Source organism: Oculina patagonica, chromosome 10 (genome assembly GCF_052425735.1).
Source record: "Oculina patagonica isolate OP01 chromosome 10, crgOcupat, whole genome shotgun sequence".
NCBI classification, from domain to species: domain Eukaryota; kingdom Metazoa; phylum Cnidaria; class Anthozoa; order Scleractinia; family Oculinidae; genus Oculina; species Oculina patagonica.
The window spans coordinates 7,930,842-7,946,941 of NC_135767.1; the positions used below are offsets into that span (position 1 = coordinate 7,930,842).

Sequence of the window (16,100 nt, forward strand, 5' to 3'; positions counted from 1 at the left end):
AAAAGCATGAGTGAGTAACTCGAACCTTCACAGTTTCGTCCTTTAAATCCTCCACTGCAAGAACAGTTGAAGTCATTTGAGAGATTGTTACATGTTCCATTGTTTTTGCAAGGGCTGTCAGAGCAACGGTCTACCTCTGGAAACGAAAAAAAAATGTATTCAGTAAAAAGCCAATAGGAAATGATAACAACATCAAGAATCTACCAACAATAGAAAGCTAGATTAATTTTTATGACAAAAACGCTTCAAACCTTCGCAACTTTTTCCTGTAAATCCAGTTAGGCAATCACAGCTGTAGTCGCTAGAAAGACTGTCACTGTGACAGGTACCGTTGTTTTTGCAGGGGCTGTTGTAACAGTAGTCTATATCTGCAAAGCGTCAGTAAAAACCGTGGAGTGTTACAAGGGCATTATTTCAATTTTTTCTCTTTTTTCGTTTAAAAAGTTTTTTTTAAGTAGAGGTTTTACACTCTAATACTTTATAAAAGTACAATTCCTCGTTTCAGTCTTAACGTTAGTAGGATGTTAGATAAAAAAATGTTTTCAAGAACTTTCAGTGTAAAATTAACAACTTGACGTCAACCAATCATTTTCTATCGATATGTAAATTGTCTATTAGTGACATTAGTGGTCAAGACACTAAATACTTTTACAGTGCCTCTCTCCACCCAGGTGTGTAAATGTTTACTGGTAAATTTATTGTTGGTGGGTAACCCTGCGATGAAATATATAGAGGTTGGTAAAAATTCGCGAGAGTTTTAAATCAATCACTAAGCATAGTATTGCAAAACCAATGCAAACACGAATTACTTTCAACAACCAGGTAAAAACTACTCGAGTTGAAATCTGTCTCTTTCTAATTGAAATGTAACATCTAGCGTATTACCTTGGCACATTAGTCCTTTAAATCCTTCAGTGCAGTTACAACTGAAGCCATCCTGAAGATGTACACAGGTCCCGTTATTGAGACACGGGCTGTCGTTGCAGTTGTCAACAGCTGAAAGAAAAACGAAAAGGACTGGTTACAACAAAGTGGAAAAGGTGAATGCCGGGCAGCCGGCGTTCAATCCAAATACGAAATGGCGTTTTACGTTAGAATTGTGCGTAAAAGAAGAGATTTGTTTAACAGCTTAACTGTAAAACATTGCGAGAAAATTGAACAAGTTTAAAACCACCTTGGTTAAAAAGTTTCAAATGCGGTGACGTTTCGAAGTTCACTTCAATTATCAATTCAAAAATGTATCAAATTAGGAACGACTATAAATGTAAAAAGAATTCCTAAGAGACACGAACTGAATAAAAAGTAAAAATATGCGATGATGTCACGTTAAGAGTTTGGCGCGAATAAATACTAAGAAAGATAGATACTCGAATAAATACTCAGGAAGACTCTATTCGTGCCGCCAAACTCTTTACGTGACTCTGCGTGAAAAAACCTTATTGCATCATCACCATCGAATATTTTTACTTTAACAATGTACGAAATTATCTTTAGACAAAAAAGGAAGCTCAAAATAGTAGTTTACTAAAATAAAATACAAAAAGGGAAATTTCAAACCAAAAATGAACTTTGGTGGTTATGATTTGATAAGGATTAACAGATTTCCAGGGATGAGTTTGAAATGAGTGCTTCAAAACAATTTACTTAATTACAATTTACGTTTTCAGGATTTGTCATCAATGATCTTATTACTGAATGCTATTTCAAGGGGTGAGTTTGAAATGAATGCTTGGAAACAATAATCTTGAAAAAACATGTTTTCAGGAATTGCCATCTGTGATATTGTTACTGAATGCCATTTTCTAGTCGATTTTCTAACTTTCATGGCAAAATTACTGATGTTGGAATGTAGCTTGCGCGCTCTTTTTCGTAACTAACCGTCACAATTTTGTCCAGTAAATCCAGGAAAACATGTACATGTGTAGTTCTCTGGATGATTGTCGCAAGTTCCGTTGTTTTGGCAGGGGCTATTGTAACAATGGTTCCTTGCTGTAAACCAAACAGCAAATAAGCAAGTCAAAAGTTGTTTTCAGGTATGCATCTCTCATTTTTATTAAAATCAAAAATACATAATAACAAAAAATAAACAATCATAAAAATAAAACCTTAAAATACATACCTTCACAGTTTTGTCCTGTAAATTCCTTAAGGCAAGTACAAGTGTAGTTTTTCAAATGGTTGTGACATGTTCCATTGTTTTGGCAAGGGCTATCATAACAATGATCCATCACTGAAAAAAATGAACCAAAAAGTTTTGTATTTAGAAAAAAAAATACCACAAATAGTGAGCAGATTAAATCGTTCATAAAGGTAACAAAGCGCCGTAAAATAGCATGGAAAAGACAATCTGTTTTATTTTATTCCTGACCCACTTTAACGATTGATAGCCTTTTCAAACATCAGAATTAAAGTGCGGCGTCTTGACTGGCGTGAATTTTTTTTTCTTTTTTTTAACTATATCGCCATTATCTGTATAAGTACCAAAACTAACCTTCACAGTTTGGTCCTGTAAATTGAACAGGGCAGTTACATGTGTAGTTTTTGTTTTCTGGGAGATTGAGGCATGTTCCATTATTTTGGCATGGAGAGCTATAGCAATAGTCCATCACTGTGAAAAATAAATAAATTAATAAACAAACAAATTAATTAATGAATTAATTAAATAAATAAACAGGCTATTAAAAATCAATTGCAATCTACGCGTTACCATGTGAGTACGCTACAGGATTCTTCGTCGAACGTATAATCAAATGAAAGTTCACTGTTGAAAATCTTTATCAAACACGCAATCTTTCCTTAGGTTATTTATCATTAGAGAGATTAAGCATGACGTTTTTCGGCAAACGGCAAACGCGAGCTTGCCTTTTAATTTGTTACCTTTTTATCGAATTCTAAAATTAATCCCTCAAGAAAAAAGGGAAAAACCCCACATTCACGACGAACACAAAACTACTCATTTCCGCGTACGAACGCCAAACGGCAGACGGCGGAAGTTGAATTTTTGCCGTTCGCGGGAAAAACAAACGCCGTGCTTAATCTCTCTATTACTATCATCACCAACCTTCACAGTTCAGCCCAGAAGATCCTTTGGGACAATAGCATGTGTAGTTGCCTGGAAGATTGTCACAGGTGCCGTTGTTTTGACAGGGACTGCTTTGACAATGATTTTTTACTGCAAGTAAAAAACGAATCAGCATCACTTATAGGCATGATGTAAAAATTGCCACACCTTATGATAAAGAAAGGAATAGAAAGCAAAAATTTTACCTTTGGACGTACAAGGTGGAGTGGTTGCTACCCCCTCCCCCCCCCCCCCCCTTTTCATATATGTTTTTTTTTTTGGAAATTTTGAAAAGAGGATTTACTCTGCTATGCTGAAACTTTCAGTAGCTATTCATTTTTTCCTTGTATGGCAACGTCATATTTACAAGCAGGTGTGGCCAGAAATCGTCAATTTTAACAATTTTCTTTATTTTTCCAGCTTTTTTGAAACAGAACTGTATCAATTTTTGTTATTTTCTGACTTTCTACGAAAATGGTGAAATCCAAGATGGCGTATCCAAAATACCGGCTATAATGGTATACGTCACAGCCAACAAAAAAACTGTCATCTTGAAGAGTTAGCTAAGGGCTTTCTACACAGTGCAAAATAATTCCTGTAAATTCCTCAAGGCAAGTACAAGTGTAGTTTTCCAAATTGTTGTGACATGTTCCATTGTTTTAGCATGGACTTTCATAACAATGATCTATTTCTAAAACAAGAGTACAGAGCTGTTCAGAATTGCTCTAAAATCAATTATATGATAATACAGATATTCTCTTTCCTTTATTTAGGTGGGATTCTACCATCTTTAATAAAATAATTAACATACTAGACAAAAGTAAAAACACCATATGAATTTTATTCATGACTAACCTTCGCAGAATTGTCCAGTAAATTCTGGAAGACAAGTGCAATTGAAGCCGTCTGGAAGATTATCACAAGTTCCGTTGTTTTGACAGGGACTATTATAACAATGGTTCTTTACTGCAAAAAAAAGAAAAAGAAAATTGAGGGTAATTTAAATTGAAGGTAAATTAAGAGTAAATCAAAAGTCGATTTAAGGTGGGATTCTAGCCATCTTTTATAAAATAATTAACATACTAGACAAACAAATAAATCATTAAATTAAAACTAAAAAAGCAAACCTTCACAGTTTGGTCCTGTAAATTCCTCAAGGCAAGTACAAGTGTAGTTTTCCAAATGGTTGTGACATGTTCCATTGTTTTGGCAAGGACTATCATAACAATGATCCATCTCTGAAAGCAATGAACCAACAAGTTTGGTATCAAAGAAAACCTCAAAAAACAGTGAACATACTCAACAATAAAGGTCAAGTAAAGAAAATGCCGTATAACAGCATGGAAAATACTAACTTCTCCCTGTCTAACTTTAACATTAAAGGAGCTACGTCACGGACAACACATCTTGAAAAAACTGGCAAGTTTTTTTCCAGTTTGTCGTTCGAAATCTGTCTTATTTTTTGCCAGTCGAAACCATCCTTGGTTATTTTTGCATTTTTTCTACTCCTTTGTCGTTTTTCTATAATACAAAACTATTATTTTGAGGTTTTCTTCAATTTTGAAGTAATCGGAAAAATGACTTAAAATATCGTGACATTGCACCTTTAAGTAACCCTTTCTTATACTAGAATTAAAGTGCAGCGTCTGTAAAGGTGTCTTTTTTTATTATATCGCAAATATCTTCTAACCTTCGCAGTAAGGTCCTTTAAATTCATCAGGGCAGTCACATGTGTAGTTATGCTGGAGATTGCGGCATGTTCCATTATTTTGGCATGGAGAATTATAGCAATAATCCATCACTGTAAAAATAATTAATAAATAAATAAATAACTAAATAAACAAATAAACAAATCAATCAATCAATCGATCAATCGATCGATCAATCAATAAACAACAGGCCAGTATATTAATTGAAATATATACGTTTTCATGAGAGTAGGCCTCAGGATTCTTCATGATCATCGAACGTATAATCAAATGAGAGTTCATGATTGAAGTTCTTCATCAAACACGCAGTCTTGGTTTTTCAAAATCACACTCTTTCTAAAGGTTATTTATCATTACTATCATCACCAACCTTCACAGTTCAGCCCAGAAGATCCTTTGGGACAATAGCATGTGTAGTTGACTTGAAGATTTTCACAGGTTCCGTTGTTTTGACAGGGACTGCTTTGACAATAATTTTTTACTGCAAGTAGAAAACGAATAAGCATCACTTATATGCAAGATGTAAAAATTGCCACACCTTATAATAAAGGAAGGAATGAAAGGCAAAACTTTAACCTTCGGACGTACAAGGTGGGGTGGTTGCCACCCCTACCATAGGTTTTTTTTCGAAATTTTGAAAAGGGGATTTACTCTGCAATGCTGAAACTTTCAGTAGCTATTCATTTCCCCTCGTATGGCAACGTGATAATTACAAGCAGGTCTAGCCAATAATCGTCAATTTTAACATTTTTCTTTATTTTTTCAAGTTTTTTTTAATCAAAATTAAAACAATGTTTGTTATTTATTTGACTTTTTACGAAAATGGTGAAATCCAAGATGGCGGATCCAAAATGCCGGCTATAATGACGTTATATAACGTCACAGCCAACAAAAATAATGTCATCTTGTAGAGTTAGCTAAGCTTTCTACACAGCGCAAAATAATTCCGCTGTGACTTGATAGAACAAAAACCCTAGGGAGGGGTTACATCAATTCCCCCCTCCTCCTTGCACGACGATGGGGGTTTGAGTTTGCTTGTACACTCGAGGGTTAATATACTTTGAGACATACCTTCACAGTTTTGTCCTGTAAATTCCGCAAGGCAAGTACAAGTGTAGTTATCCAAATTGTTGCGACATGTTCCATTGTTTTGGCATGGACTTTCATAACAATGATCTATTTCTAAAACAAGAGTACAGAGCTGTTCAGAATTGCTCCAATATCAATTATATGATAATACATGTATTATCTTTCCTTTATTAAGTATGTTGGGATAATTATTTTATCAACAACGATTATATGGTGAAAGTTCAATTAGTAAATTGTCTGTTAGTGACCAAGACAGTTAACTTTCACAGTGCATCCCACCTTCCAGTTGTATAAATAGGTACCAGCGAATTTAGTCCTGGAGAATAACCCTACGATGGAATTACATCCCATCAAGGGGTAAGAGATGGAGTAGAAATACTCTAGACCTTCATGGTACAGAAACTGAGATAGACAGTAACGATGGTAACTTGACTTTTTTCCCGATGCAGGCTAAACCAAAAGCTTAGAGGAGATGGCAAATCAAGTTCAATTTTTGTTATTATTGTTGTTGTTGTTAGTTCAAACATGTCTCTCTATTTGTAAAATCAATATTTAGATAATTACCTTGGCACATTATTCCGGTAAAGCCTTTGGTACAATTACAAATGTACCCATCCTGGAGATGTCTGCAGGTCCCGTTATTGAGACACGGATGAACATTGCAGTTGTCAATAGCTGAAAGCAACACATAAAGGACACACACAGTCACAAAACTCATTGACTGACTATGACAGAGTTAAAAAGGAAAATCGCAATTTTCAATCGAACATGGAACTGTTTTGTGTAAACATCAAAAAAAAAAAAATATTGGATATTCTTATTAAAATTGTAGTGAAGATAACTATTTATAAGGACATGTTCTCAGATACAACAGTTTGTGCTGTTGTGTTAGTTATTTCCGCAGGGAGAATCAAAGTAATGCACGTTTTTTAGGTGCAAAACTGCTTTTATATGGAGGTAAAACCAACAAAAGATAAGAAACTACTTAGAGGAACTAATTAACCAAAAAGTAACAAAGATGATTAACATAAGGAAATATGGAAATTGATAACAAAGGAGGAGTTTGCAAAAAGAACTTAAAACGAGCTCAAAACCGTTTTCACAAGATTCACTACCCGTTGCGAAGATACCAATCGTTTTTCTCAATGCCATTTTCTAGACGATATTTTTTAAAAAAAGTCTTCGATTCACGACAAAATGAGTGTTGAAAGGATGGTAATAAAAAAAGTAAGCGTTAAAACATCATATAAATTTTATTCATGACTAACCTTCGCAGAATTGTCCAGTGAATTCTGGAAGACAAGTGCAATTGAAGCCGTCTGGAAGATTTTCACATGTTCCGTTGTTTTGGCAGGGGCTATTATAACAATGATTCTTTACTGCAAAACAAAGAGTAAACAGACATTGTTAATGGTAAATCAAAATTCGTTTTTAGGTGTGACTCACAATCTTTAATAACACAAACATACAAGACAAGCAAATAAACTAGTAAATTAAACCTTAAAAGACATACCTTCACAATTTTGTCCTGTAAATTCCTTAAGACATGTACAAGTGTAGTTGTCCAAATGGTTGTGACATATTCCATTGTTTTGGCAAGGACTATCATAACAATGATCCATGACTGAAAACAATGAACAAACAAGTTTTGTATCAAGGAAATCTAAAAAAACAGCGAACATACTAATGGCAGAATGAGTGTTGTTAAGAAGGCTGTAAAGAAAGTAAGCGTAAAAACACCATATGAATTTTATTCATGACTAACCTTCGCAGATTTGTCCAGTAAATTCTGGAAGACAAGTGCAATTGAAGCCGTCTGGAAGATTATCACAAGTTCCGTTGTTTTGACAGGGGCTATTATAACAATGGTTCTTTACTGAAAAAAAAAAGAAAAAAAAAAGAAAATTGAGCGTAATATAAATTGAAGGTAAATTAAGGGTAAATCAAAAGTCGATTTAAGGTGGGATTCTACTATCTTTTATAAAATAATTAACATGCTAGACAAACAAATTAAACATTAAATTAAAACTAAAAAGGCAAACCTTCACAGTCTGGTCCTGTAAATTCCTTAAGACAAGTACAACTGTAGTTTTCCAAATGGTTGTGACATGTTCCATTGTTTTGGCAAGGGCTATCATAACAATGATCCATCACTGAAAAAAATGAACCAAAAAGTTTTGTATTTAGGAAAAAAAAATACCACAAATAGTGAGCAGATTAAATCGTTCATAAAGGTAACAAAGCGCCGTAAAATAGCATGGAAAAGACAATCTGTTTTCTTTTATTCCTGACCCACTTTAACAATTGATAACCTTTTCAAACATCAGAATTAAAGTGCGGCGTCTTCACTGGCGTGAATGTTTTTTTCTTCTTTTAACTTAATATCGCCATTATCCGTATAAGTACCAAAACTAACCTTCACAGTTTGGTCCTGTAAATTGAACAGGGCAGTTACATGTGTAGTTTTTGTTTTCTGGGAGATTGAGGCATGTTCCATTATTTTGGCATGGAGAATTATAGCAGTAATCAATCACTGTGAAAAATAAATAAATTAATAAACAAACAAATTAATTAATGAATTAATTAAATAAATAAACAGGCTATTAAAAATCAATTGCAATCTACGCGTTACCATGTGAGTACGCTACAGGATTCTTCGTCGAACGTATAATCAAATGAAAGTTCACTGTTGAAAATCTTTATCAAACACGCAATCTTTCCTTAGGTTATTTATCATTAGAGAGATTAAGCATGACGTTTTTCGGCAAACGGCAAACGCGAGCTTGCCTTTTAATTTGTTACCTTTTTATCGAATTCTAAAATTAATCCCTCAAGAAAAAAGGGAAAAACCCCACATTCACGACGAACACAAAACTACTCATTTCCGCGTACGAACGCCAAACGGCAGACGGCGGAAGTTGAATTTTTGCCGTTCGCGGGAAAAACAAACGCCGTGCTTAATCTCTCTATTACTATCATCACCAACCTTCACAGTTCAGCCCAGAAGATCCTTCGGGACAATAGCATGTGTAGTTGCCTGGAAGATTGTCACAGGTGCCGTTGTTTTGACAGGGACTGCTTTGACAATGATTTTTTACTGCAAGTAAAAAACGAATCAGCATCACTTATAGGCATGATGTAAAAATTGCCACACCTTATGATAAAGAAAGGAATAGAAAGCAAAAATTTTACCTTTGGACGTACAAGGTGGAGTGGTTGCTACCCCCTCCCCCCCCCCCTTTTCATATATGTTTTTTTTTTTGGAAATTTTGAAAAAAGGATTTACTCTGCTATGCTGAAACTTTCAGTAGCTATTCATTTTTTCCTTGTATGGCAACGTCATAATTACAAGCAGGTGTGGCCAGAAATCGTCAATTTTAACAATTTTCTTTATTTTTCCAGCTTTTTTGAAACAGAACTGTATCAATTTTTGTTATTTTCTGACTTTCTACGAAAATGGTGAAATCCAAGATGGCGTATCCAAAATGCCGGCTATAATGACGTCACAGCCAACAAAAAAACTGTCATCTTGAAGAGTTAGCTAAGGGCTTTCTACACAGTGCAAAATAATTCCTGTAAATTCCTCAAGGCAAGTACAAGTGTAGTTTTCCAAATTGTTGTGACATGTTCCATTGTTTTAGCATGGACTTTCATAACAATGATCTATTTCTAAAACAAGAGTACAGAGCTGTTCAGAATTGCTCTAAAATCAATTATATGATAATACAGATATTCTCTTTCCTTTATTTAGGTGGGATTCTACCATCTTTAATAAAATAATTAACATACTAGACAAAAGTAAAAACACCATATGAATTTTATTCATGACTAACCTTCGCAGAATTGTCCAGTAAATTCTGGAAGACAAGTGCAATTGAAGCCGTCTGGAAGATTATCACAAGTTCCGTTGTTTTGACAGGGACTATTATAACAATGGTTCTTTACTGCAAAAAAAAGAAAAAGAAAATTGAGGGTAATTTAAATTGAAGGTAAATTAAGAGTAAATCAAAAGTCGATTTAAGGTGGGATTCTAGCATCTTTTATAAAATAATTAACATACTAGACAAACAAATAAATCATTAAATTAAAACTAAAAAAGCAAACCTTCACAGTTTGGTCCTGTAAATTCCTCAAGGCAAGTACAAGTGTAGTTTTCCAAATGGTTGTGACATGTTCCATTGTTTTGGCAAGGACTATCATAACAATGATCCATCTCTGAAAGCAATGAACCAACAAGTTTGGTATCAAAGAAAACCTCAAAAAACAGTGAACATACTCAACAATAAAGGTCAATAAAGAAAATGCCGTATAATAGCATGGAAAATACTAACTTCTCCCTGTCTAACTTTAACATTAAAGGAGCTACGTCACGGACAACACATCTTGAAAAAACTGGCAAGTTTTTTTCCAGTTTGTCGTTCGAAATCTGTCTTATTTTTTGCCAGTCGAAACCATCCTTGGTTATTTTTGCATTTTTCTACTCCTTTGTCGTTTTTCTATAATACAAAACTATTATTTTGAGGTTTTCTTCAATTTTGAAGTAATCGGAAAAATGACTTAAAATATCGTGACATTGCACCTTTAAGTAACCCTTTCTTATACTAGAATTAAAGTGCAGCGTCTGTAAAGGTGTCTTTTTTTATTATATCGCAAATATCTTCTAACCTTCGCAGTAAGGTCCTTTAAATTCATCAGGGCAGTCACATGTGTAGTTATGCTGGAGATTGCGGCATGTTCCATTATTTTGGCATGGAGAATTATAGCAATAATCCATCACTGTAAAAATAATTAATAAATAAATAACTAAATAAACAAATAAACAAATCAATCGATCAATCGATCGATCAATCAATAAACAACAGGCCAGTATATTAATTGAAATATATACGTTTTCATGAGAGTAGGCCTCAGGATTCTTCATGATCATCGAACGTATAATCAAATGAGAGTTCATGATTGAAGTTCTTCATCAAACACGCAGTCTTGGTTTTTCAAAATCACACTCTTTCTAAAGGTTATTTATCATTACTATCATCACCAACCTTCACAGTTCAGCCCAGAAGATCCTTTGGGACAATAGCATGTGTAGTTGACTTGAAGATTTTCACAGGTTCCGTTGTTTTGACAGGGACTGCTTTGACAATAATTTTTTACTGCAAGTAGAAAACGAATAAGCATCACTTATATGCAAGATGTAAAAATTGCCACACCTTATAATAAAGGAAGGAATGAAAGGCAAAACTTTAACCTTCGGACGTACAAGGTGGGGTGGTTGCCACCCCTACCATAGGTTTTTTTTCGAAATTTTGAAAAGGGGATTTACTCTGCAATGCTGAAACTTTCAGTAGCTATTCATTTCCCCTCGTATGGCAATGTGATAATTACAAGCAGGTCTAGCCAATAATCGTCAATTTTAACATTTTTCTTTATTTTTTCAAGTTTTTTTTAATCAGAATTAAAACAATGTTTGTTATTTTTTTGACTTTTTACGAAAATGGTGAAATCCAAGATGGCGGATCCAAAATGCCGGCTATAATGACGTTATATAACGTCACAGCCAACAAAAATAATGTCATCTTGTAGAGTTAGCTAAGCTTTCTACACAGCGCAAAATAATTCCGCTGTGACTTGATAGAACAAAAACCCTAGGGAGGGGTTACATCAATTCCCCCCTCCTCCTTGCACGACGATGGGGGTTTGAGTTTGCTTGTACACTCGAGGGTTAATATACTTTGAGACATACCTTCACAGTTTTGTCCTGTAAATTCCGCAAGGCAAGTACAAGTGTAGTTATCCAAATTGTTGCGACATGTTCCATTGTTTTGGCATGGACTTTCATAACAATGATCTATTTCTAAAACAAGAGTACAGAGCTGTTCAGAATGCTCCAATATCAATTATATGATAATACATGTATTATCTTTCCTTTATTAAGTATGTTGGGATAATTATTTTATCAACAACGATTATATGGTGAAAGTTCAATTAGTAAATTGTCTGTTAGTGACCAAGACAGTTAACTTTCACAGTGCATCCCACCTTCCAGTTGTATAAATAGGTACCAGCGAATTTAGTCCTGGAGAATAACCCTACGATGGAATTACATCCCATCAAGGGGTAAGAGATGGAGTAGAAATACTCTAGACCTTCATGGTACAGAAACTGAGATAGACAGTAACGATGGTAACTTGACTTTTTTCCCGATGCAGGCTAAACCAAAAGCTTAGAGGAGATGGCAAATCAAGTTCAATTTTTGTTATTATTGTTGTTGTTGTTAGTTCAAACATGTCTCTCTATTTGTAAAATCAATATTTAGATAATTACCTTGGCACATTATTCCGGTAAAGCCTTTGGTACAATTACAAATGTACCCATCCTGGAGATGTCTGCAGGTCCCGTTATTGAGACACGGGCGAACATTGCAGTTGTCAATAGCTGAAAGCAACACATAAAGGACACACACAGTCACAAAACTCATTGACTGACTATGACAGAGTTAAAAAGGAAAATCGCAATTTTCAATCGAACATGGAACTGTTTTGTGTAAACATCAAAAAAAAAAAATATTGGATATTCTTATTAAAATTGTAGTGAAGATAAATATTTATAAGGACATGTTCTCAGATACAACAGTTTGTGCTGTTGTGTTAGTTATTTCCGCAGGGAGAATCAAAGTAATGCACGTTTTTTAGGTGCAAAACTGCTTTTATATGGAGGTAAAACCAACAAAAGATAAGAAACTACTTAGAGGAAGTAATTAACCAAAAAGTAACAAAGATGATTAACATAAGGAAATATGGAAATTGATAACAAAGGAGGAGTTTGCAAAAAGAACTTAAAACGAGCTCAAAACCGTTTTCACAAGATTCACTACCCGTTGCGAAGATACCAATCGTTTTTCTCAATGCCATTTTCTAGACGATATTTTTTTAAAAAAATCTTCGATTCACGACAAAATGAGTGTTGAAAGGATGGTAATAAAAAAAGTAAGCGTTAAAACATCATATAAATTTTATTCATGACTAACCTTCGCAGAATTGTCCAGTGAATTCTGGAAGACAAGTGCAATTGAAGCCGTCTGGAAGATTTTCACATGTTCCGTTGTTTTGGCAGGGGCTATTATAACAATGATTCTTTACTGCAAAACAAAGAGTAAACAGACATTGTTAATGGTAAATCAAAATTCGTTTTTAGGTGTGACTCACAATCTTTAATAACACAAACATACAAGACAAGCAAATAAACTAGTCAATTAAACCTTAAAAGACATACCTTCACAATTTTGTCCTGTAAATTCCTTAAGACATGTACAAGTGTAGTTGTCCAAATGGTTGTGACATGTTCCATTGTTTTGGCAAGGACTATCATAACAATGATCCATGACTGAAAACAATGAACCAACAAGTTTTGTATCAAGGAAATCTAAAAAAACAGTGAACATACTTATGGCAGAATGAGTGTTGTTAAGAAGGCTGTAAAGAAAGTAAGCGTAAAAACACCATATGAATTTTATTCATGACTAACCTTCGCAGATTTGTCCAGTAAATTCTGGAAGACAAGTGCAATTGAAGCCGTCTGGAAGATTATCACAAGTTCCGTTGTTTTGACAGGGGCTATTATAACAATGGTTCTTTACTGAAAAAAAAAGAAAAAAAAAGAAAATTGAGGGTAATTTAAATTGAAGGTAAATTAAGGGTAAATCAAAAGTCGATTTAAGGTGGGATTCTACCATCTTTTATAAAATAATTAACATGCTAGACAAACAAATTAAACATTAAATTTAAACTGAAAAAGGCAAACCTTCACAGTCTGGTCCTGTAAATTCCTTAAGACAAGTACAACTGTAGTTTTCCAAATGGTTGTGACATGTTCCATTGTTTTGGCAAGGGCTATCATAACAATGATCCATCACTGAAAAAAATGAACCAAAAAGTTTTGTATTTAGGAAAAAAAAAAATACCACAAATAGTGAGCAGATTAAATCGTTCATAAAGGTAACAAAGCGCCGTAAAATAGCATGGAAAAGACAATCTCTTTTCTTTTATTCCTGACCCACTTTAACAATTGATAACCTTTTCAAACATCAGAATTAAAGTGCGGCGTCTTCACTGGCGTGAATGTTTTTTACTTTTTTTAACTATATCGCCATTATCTGTATAAGTACCAAAACTAACCTTCACAGTTTGGTCCTGTAAATTGAACAGGGCAGTTACATGTGTAGTTTTTGTTTTCTGGGAGATTGAGGCATGTTCCATTATTTTGGCATGGAGAATTATAGCAGTAATCCATCACTGTGAAAAATAAATAAATTAATAAGCAAACAAATTAATTAATTAATTAATTAATTAAATAAATAAACAGGCTATTAAAAATCAATTGCAATCTACGTGTTACCATGTGAGTACGCTACAGGATTCTTCGTCCAACGTATAATCAAATGAAAGTTCACTGTTGAAAATCTTTATCAAACACACAGTCTTTCCTTAGGTTATTTATCATTACTATCATCACCAACCTTCACAGTTCAGCCCAGAAGATCCTTTGGGACAATAGCATGTGTAGTTGCCTGGAAGATTGTCACAGGTGCCGTTGTTTTGACAGGGACTGCTTTGACAATGATTTTTTACTGCAAGTAAAAAACGAATCAGCATCACTTATAGGCATGATGTAAAAATTGCCACACCTTATGATAAAGAAAGGAATAGAAGGCAAAAATTTACCTTTGGACGTACAAGGTGGGGTGGTTGCCCCCCCCCCCCTTTCATATTTTTTTTCGAAATTTTGAAAAGAGGATTTACTCTGCAATGCTGAAACTTTCAGTAGCTATTCATTTTTTTCCTTGTATGGCAGCGTGAAAATTACCAGCAGGTCTGGCCAGAAATCGTCAATTTTAACAATTTTCTTTATTTTTCCAGCTTTTTTGAAACAGAATTGTATCAATTTTTGTTATTGTCTGACTTTCTACGAAAATGGTGAAATCCAAGATGGCGGATCCAAAATGGCGGCTATAATGACGTTATATAACGTCACAGCCAACAAAAATAATGTCATCTTGTAGAGTTAGCTAAGGGCTTTCTACACAGTGCAAAATAATTCCGCTGTGACTTGATAGAACGAAAACCCTAGGGAGGGGTTACATCAATTCCCCCCTCCTCCTTGTACGACGATGGGGGTTTGATTTTGCTTGTACATTCGAGGGTTAATATTCTTTGAGACACACCTTCACAGTTTGGTCCTGTAAATTCCTCAAGGCAAGTACAAGTGTAGTTTTCCAAATTGTTGTCACATGTTCCATTGTTTTGGCAAGGACTATCATAACAATGATCTATTTCTAAAACAAGAGTACAGAGCTGTTCAGAATTGCTCCAATATCAATTATATGATAATACAGATATTCTCTTTCCTTTATTAAGTATGCTGGGATAATTATTTTATCAATAACGATTATATGGTGAATGTTCAATTAGTAAATTGTCTGTTAGTGACCAAGACAATTTACTTTCAGAGTGCATCCCACCTTCCAGTTGTATAAATAGGTACCAGCGAATTTAGTCCTGGAGAATAACCCTACGATGGAATTACATCCCATCAAGGGGTAAGAGATGGAGTAGAAATACTCTAGACCTTCATGGTACAGAAACTGAGATAGACCTGTACAGTACCGATGGTAACTTGACTTTTTCCCGATGCAGCCTAAACCAAAAGCTTAGAGGGGATGGCAAATCAAGTTCAATTTTTGTTATTATTGTTGTTGTCAGTTCAAACATGTCTCTCTATTTGTAAAATCAATATTTAGATAATTACCTTGGCACATTAGTCCGGTAAAGCCTTCGGTACAATTACAAATGTACCCATCCTGGAGATGTATACAGGTCCCGTTATTGAGACACGGGCGAACATTACAGTTGTCAATAGCTGAAAGCAACACATAAGGGACACACACAGTCACAAAAATCATTGACTGACTATGACAGAGTTAAAAAGGAAAATCGCAATTTTCAATCGAACATGGAACTGTTTTGTGTAAACATCAAAAAAAATATTGGATATTCTTATCAAAATTGTAGTGAAAACAAATATCTATATAAGGACATGTTCTCAGATACATCAGTTTGTGCTGTTGTGTTAGTTATTTCCGTAGGGAGAATCAAAGTAATGCACGTTTTTTAGGTGCATAACTGCTTTTATATGGAGGTAAAACCAACAAAAGATAAGAAAACTACTTAGAGGAACTAATTAAC

At 34.4% G+C, this 16,100-nt stretch overlaps 1 protein-coding gene across 2 annotated transcripts in view; it reads right to left on the bottom strand.

The window, feature by feature from the left end:
- Window positions 1-16,100, bottom strand: part of LOC144628269 (uncharacterized) — a 66,175-nt gene that overhangs the window by 35,783 nt on the left and 14,292 nt on the right. Inside the window, exons 20-44 of one of the 2 annotated variants that reach the window (XM_078486338.1) lie at window positions 15,664-15,774; window positions 15,080-15,190; window positions 14,375-14,485; window positions 14,034-14,150; window positions 13,660-13,770; window positions 13,384-13,494; window positions 13,132-13,242; window positions 12,887-12,997; window positions 12,184-12,294; window positions 10,525-10,635; window positions 9,964-10,074; window positions 9,693-9,803; window positions 7,902-8,012; window positions 7,625-7,735; window positions 7,128-7,238; window positions 6,424-6,534; window positions 4,752-4,862; window positions 4,189-4,299; window positions 3,062-3,172; window positions 2,492-2,608; window positions 2,120-2,230; window positions 1,879-1,989; window positions 886-996; window positions 252-368; window positions 26-136 (exon numbers count right to left, since the gene is read on the bottom strand). In XM_078486338.1, coding sequence (XP_078342464.1) covers window positions 26-136; window positions 252-368; window positions 886-996; window positions 1,879-1,989; window positions 2,120-2,230; window positions 2,492-2,608; window positions 3,062-3,172; window positions 4,189-4,299; window positions 4,752-4,862; window positions 6,424-6,534; window positions 7,128-7,238; window positions 7,625-7,735; window positions 7,902-8,012; window positions 9,693-9,803; window positions 9,964-10,074; window positions 10,525-10,635; window positions 12,184-12,294; window positions 12,887-12,997; window positions 13,132-13,242; window positions 13,384-13,494; window positions 13,660-13,770; window positions 14,034-14,150; window positions 14,375-14,485; window positions 15,080-15,190; window positions 15,664-15,774 — 2,793 coding nt within the window. The remainder of the gene's footprint in view (window positions 1-25; window positions 137-251; window positions 369-885; window positions 997-1,878; window positions 1,990-2,119; window positions 2,231-2,491; window positions 2,609-3,061; window positions 3,173-4,188; window positions 4,300-4,751; window positions 4,863-6,423; window positions 6,535-7,127; window positions 7,239-7,624; window positions 7,736-7,901; window positions 8,013-9,692; window positions 9,804-9,963; window positions 10,075-10,524; window positions 10,636-12,183; window positions 12,295-12,886; window positions 12,998-13,131; window positions 13,243-13,383; window positions 13,495-13,659; window positions 13,771-14,033; window positions 14,151-14,374; window positions 14,486-15,079; window positions 15,191-15,663; window positions 15,775-16,100) is intronic. The other variant, XM_078486339.1, reaches the window with a different exon arrangement.